The sequence below is a fragment of the Triticum aestivum genome, chromosome 4A (genome assembly GCF_018294505.1).
Source record: "Triticum aestivum cultivar Chinese Spring chromosome 4A, IWGSC CS RefSeq v2.1, whole genome shotgun sequence".
Classification (NCBI taxonomy): domain Eukaryota; kingdom Viridiplantae; phylum Streptophyta; class Magnoliopsida; order Poales; family Poaceae; genus Triticum; species Triticum aestivum.
This window is the reverse complement of record NC_057803.1, coordinates 453932330-453937541: the sequence shown is the minus strand read 5'-3', so window position 1 is coordinate 453937541 and position 5212 is coordinate 453932330. Positions and strand designations below refer to the sequence as shown.

The following is a 5212-nucleotide window of genomic DNA, read 5'->3' as shown; positions in this document are numbered from 1 at the left end:
AGAATTATTCCCCTTATTCGATTTCAATAGAAGAGGGGAATGCTTTGTCGAAGAAATTAAGAAAAATAAAATAGCATACAACAAAATAGATAGCGGGACTGGCACTGTAACTTTTTATACACCAAACAATCTAAGGAGTTTGACGAGATAAATTGCACAAAACAACAAAAATTTGCATAAGAGATTGATGATTAATGGAGGCACACACAGAAGCCGGTATGAGTTATTTAAGAGCTCCATGGCGGTGCCACCGAGGGCAATATTCAGGTACCAACCGAAGTAGCGGCGGGAGATCATAGCACAAGCAGAACCAATTAGAAAATTGGGGGTGGCATGTAAAATTGTCCATATGGGTCGTGCCTCGCAGACCGGCCATGGACATGGATTCTGGGCCAGACACGGGACATGTCACATGAATAAAAGGGTTGGGTCGGCCTTCAGCTCGCCATGGAACAAGGCCAATCCTCGAGGTCAGGGCTTAATGCCGGTCACGACACGACCTTTTCAAATGTGGGGCCCTTTTAGGGCTGTTTTGGTCTTTTAATTTTTTAAGGCTGTTTAGGCCTAGCTATTTTCGGCCTTTTTAACGCGGGCTGCCCGTAGCGGTGTCGTGTCGGGCCAGTGCTATTAACTCACGTGTCAGGCCGATCCTCAAAGCCAGGCCTTGGGGCTAGAACGGGCTGGACGGGCCGGGCTGGCCCATATGGCCAGATTTGGTGGCATGTCACGGCCCCCAAGAGCGAGATATTACGGTCCAACAAACACGGCATCTCCTCTTTCCCACTGAACGCCCCGCACGTGCCACTGCTTTTATCCACACATGGCGGCGACCTCGCCAGCGCCGATGAGGGCCGTCGCCGCCGCGTTTACCCCGCCTCCGTTATCTCAGAGGATCACCCGTATCTCTACCGTGTCTGCCGTCCACCTTCACCAATGCCGCGCAGCTCACCGGTGGCGCCCTGCACAGTGCCGCGGGAAGCCGGCCGTCAGTGGCGTGGCCGAGGACGACGAGGAGGACACTTCGCGGGAGGCTTTAAATCTTGAGGAAAAAGAGGAGGAGTCCGCGGGCGCGGGGAGCTGGGGGCTGGGGTGGTTCAGGCTTGATGAGGTTGGGATGGACATCCTGGGCATCGCCGTGCCCGCCGTGCTTGCACTCGCCGCCGACCCCGTCACGGCGCTCGTTGACACCGCCTTCGTCGGACATATCGGTAACTAAATCACCTGGATTCCTCACATCTTTTTCACAAGCCTGCCTTCAGCTGTGAGCTCAAATGATTGAGTACTTTCATGTATATCGAAAATGGCAAACACTTCATATGATAAGATTCAGTGCAGAATTCAGTAGAGAAGCTCAGATGTGTATACTTGCTTTTCATGTTTTGTTGATGAGATTTATTACATCAATTTCATGATCTTTAATTCCTGTCGCCAGGCTCGGTTGAACTTGCTGCCGTTGGTGTATCCATATCTGTTTTCAACCTGGTGTCCAAGCTGTTTAATGTGCCACTGCTTAATGTCACCACATCCTTTGTTGCTGAGCAGCAAGCAGTGGATGCCAAGTATAGTGGCGTAGGAGAAAGTAAGCAAGTTTGAAGTTTTATTCATCTAGCTAGAATCAGCAATTTGGTTTGCGTTACACTGATTACTGTTTAGTTCTCACATAGGAGATGGAGTGTCGAGTACCCGAGAGCAGGCTAGTGAAAAAAGGAAGTTTCTCCCAGCGGTGTCAACATCCTTGGCTTTAGCTGCTGGAATCGGGTTGATGGAAATGGTGGCACTTATTGTTGGATCTGGCACACTAATGGACATCGTTGGTATACCTGTCGTACGTAAGACTAATTTATTGTTGTACATAGATTTCTTGAATCTAGAGTTGTTAAGGTGTGGTACCTGGATGTATCAATTGTGAATTGAGTATTATCTTGTGTTTGTGATTCCTAATGCATACCTTAAATGTGAAAATTATTTCTTGAACCTCTGTTTCTTGTTTTCTAAGTCACATGTTTGACTGCTAAATTTGGAGCAAGATAAAGTAGCCTTTACTCATCCTGGAAAGATGAGACTGGATAAGAATGATATTATGCCATTTGGACAGATGATTTTATGGTACTACCAAAATATGGGTGTCTACTTGCTATAATAAATAAATATTTGGATATTGTCTTATCTTAAACTTGACTGCCAAGTGCCAAGTATAATTGAGCGGAAACCATTTTCCTAGCATTATCACCGAAACTTACCAAGTTGATAGCCCAGTAGGCGTTAGTCTGTTAGTTAGCCCAATAGCAAAATTCACCGGCTTGATTTTGCCTGCGACACCAGCTTTATTTGTCTATTCATTTTATTTGTTGAATTAAGGTTATGTAAGCATGGAATTATTGTACAACATCTGTAACTAGTTCTTAGTGATTCCGGCTCAAACATAACATCTGCTATTAAAAAATCAACACAGGATTCACCGATGCGAGCACCGGCAGAACAGTTTCTTACTTTAAGGGCATATGGTGCTCCACCAGTCGTAGTAGCACTTGCAGCACAAGGTGCATTTCGTGGTTTCATGGATACAAAGACACCTTTGTATGCTGTGGGTAAGATTATGCAAACAGATTTTTGTTGTTACATCTGGCTTCCTGGTTAAGATGCCATACGTTATTGATTTGAAATATTGCAGTAAGAAACTAATTGTGTGGATCTATGATGCATGCAGTTGCTGGCAACCTAGTAAATGCAATACTGGATGCCATATTTATCTTCCCACTTGGTCTAGGTGTAAGTGGCGCTGCATTGGCAACTGTAACTTCTGAGTATGTTGAAGCCGTTATGAGATCTTTTACTTTTTTTTGCTTCGTCCTGTTATTATCAATATTTATAGACTGCGTAAACTATCTGCATTTGTTCAGGTACTTGGCGGCATTCATCCTCCTATGGAAGCTGAATAACGAACTAATCCTGTTCTCATGGAATGTCATTGGCAGTGACATCATCCGCTACCTGAAATCTGGTTAGCCAATATCCCTCATGTTCATTTCCTAAGACTTAACAAAATAGTGTTTTCTTGTGAGATTTTTTTGGTCTATACAGAAAGACAAAAGGATATTCATGAATTCAATTCCGCTTAGTAATCACTCAATTAAGCATCCCTTAATGTTGCTGCAACATACCTATATGATAGCCACTCTAACTTTAGTGTTTTTGTAGGTGCCTTGCTAATTGCCAGGACCATCGCAGTAATCCTTCCATTATGGCTGTCGACATCCCTGGCCGCAAGACAAGGGCCTGTTCCAATGGCTGGCTATGAGATAAGCTTGCAAGTCTGGCTAACAATTTCTCTACTTAATGATGCACTGGCTCTTGCTGGTCAGGTATGTACATTTACAGGGACATGCATTTAATCTCTAAGTCGATGTCTTCCTATGTATCTGAAGTATCTATAACTTAATGCAGGCTCTGCTTGCAAGTGAATATGCGAAAGGGAACTACAAGCAGGCCCGCTTGGTTTTGTACAGGGTTCTGCAGGTTAAGAAGATATTATATTCACTCACAATTCCTTGTTAAGTTTCTCCTCTTCCTTGGCGTTAATCAACAGTCATATGCTGATGATGCATCTCTTTTCCTGCAGATTGGAGGTGTCACTGGTCTTGCACTTGCTGCAACCTTGTTCCTTGGGTTTGGATATTTGACCTTGCTGTTTACAGATGATCCAGCAGTTCTAGATGTTGCGCAGTCTGGAGTCTGGGTAAGGAGAATTATAAGAAGTCAATACTTTGTTTCTCAAGTCACAATGATCTTATATTCACTGAATGAATGTGGAATTATTGCAGTTTGTCACTATTACTCAGCCGATAAATGCTATTGCTTTTGTGTTTGATGGGCTCTACTACGGTGTTTCTGACTTCGGCTATGCCGCATACTCCACAGTGCTGTTTCTATCCCCACTACTGGTGTTACTAGTTATAACTCCAACGTTTTCATCCTAACGATGTCGATATATTGCCCATTTTAGCTTTTCGCGGGGGTCGTCGCCTCAGCCTTCCTCCTTGTCGTTGGTCCCAACTTTGGTCTTGGTGGTGTATGGGCTGGTCTTACTCTCTTTATGGGTCTGCGAGCAGTTGCCGGGTTCTGGAGGTAATTCCCTGCTCTTGTTTTGGTAGGAATTGTTTTAAGATCATGGCACTTGCATGGCTTTGTTAGAAATTAAGTCCAGACTTGGATTAGAATTAAAAGAATGATCCTTATTCTGGAAAAGAAAATCTGTCAGTGGCTTGAGCGAATCCTTCTGACTTTTCAGGTTAGGGAGCAAAGGTGGACCATGGGAAATAGTCTGGTCAAAGACTGATTAATATACCAAGAATACGTAGGAAGCATTTTGAGGCAATCACAGCGCTACATTTTAAGGTCATAGTCATAGTGCATGACCGTGGATGTTGAATGGTTCGATCTCAAACAGAGCAAGGATCAGCAGAAGGAAGAAAACCTAGGCGGATAGTGTCAGTCATTTGTAACACAAGAAGAGGCACTGTTTTATCTCAAAAGGAAAAGAGACGAAGAGGGACTGCTTCTGCAGTAGGACAGACGAGAGGCTGCAGAAGGTGGGTAGGTGTTCCCTCTTGCTGTGTCTGCTGCAGGAGGTTGTTTCTCCCTTCCACTGTACAAGGAAGCTGTGTACAGAAGTACTAGATACACAAAGGCCTCCCATATATTTTTCTTCCTTTGTGCCATGTAGGAGTGAATTTGCCATATTTTCTTCAGATATGCAAGTGAACAGATGATGGAGTAGTGGCCATTCTCAGTCATTACTCTTGAGTACTCCCTCCGTTAACAAATATAAGAGCGTTTAGATCACTAAACTAGTGATCTAAACGCTCTTATATTTCTTTACTGAGGGAGTATGTGCTATTTCGAGTAATATGATTTCGTTTGGGGCTTCCAAGAGAATCACTTATTATTTAGAGTGGACAGCCACATCTTTTCCTAGGTTTTCTTTTCAGGAAGATGATATTTTCTCTGTGTTACCTATCATTTTCCCAGTTTTCTTTTACTACTGAAATCCCTATTGCAATTGCCTAGGTGCTGGTTGGTACCAGCAAACCTCACTACCCTGACACAGGAATATGTTAAAAATATGTAGGATGAATGTGGTTTGTATTTAGATAGAAGGGGTACTCTAATAACATTACAAAGAAGATAACTGAGCAAGGTCTGCACTCGATTG

The 5212-nt window shown here is 43.7% G+C and overlaps 1 protein-coding gene across 1 annotated transcript; it reads left to right on the top strand.

Annotated features, from left to right (window-relative positions):
* Positions 1-771: 771 nt before the first annotated feature.
* Positions 772-4776, top strand: LOC123086322 (protein DETOXIFICATION 44, chloroplastic). The gene is made up of 12 exons (XM_044508077.1): positions 772-1208; positions 1433-1579; positions 1665-1825; positions 2453-2588; positions 2708-2804; positions 2901-3001; positions 3199-3362; positions 3445-3516; positions 3620-3736; positions 3822-3917; positions 4004-4125; positions 4289-4776. Exons 1-12 carry the CDS (start codon positions 821-823, stop codon positions 4338-4340), a joined length of 1653 nt encoding a protein of 550 aa, XP_044364012.1. The 5' UTR covers positions 772-820; the 3' UTR covers positions 4341-4776.
* The last annotated feature ends 436 nt before the right edge of the window (positions 4777-5212 follow it).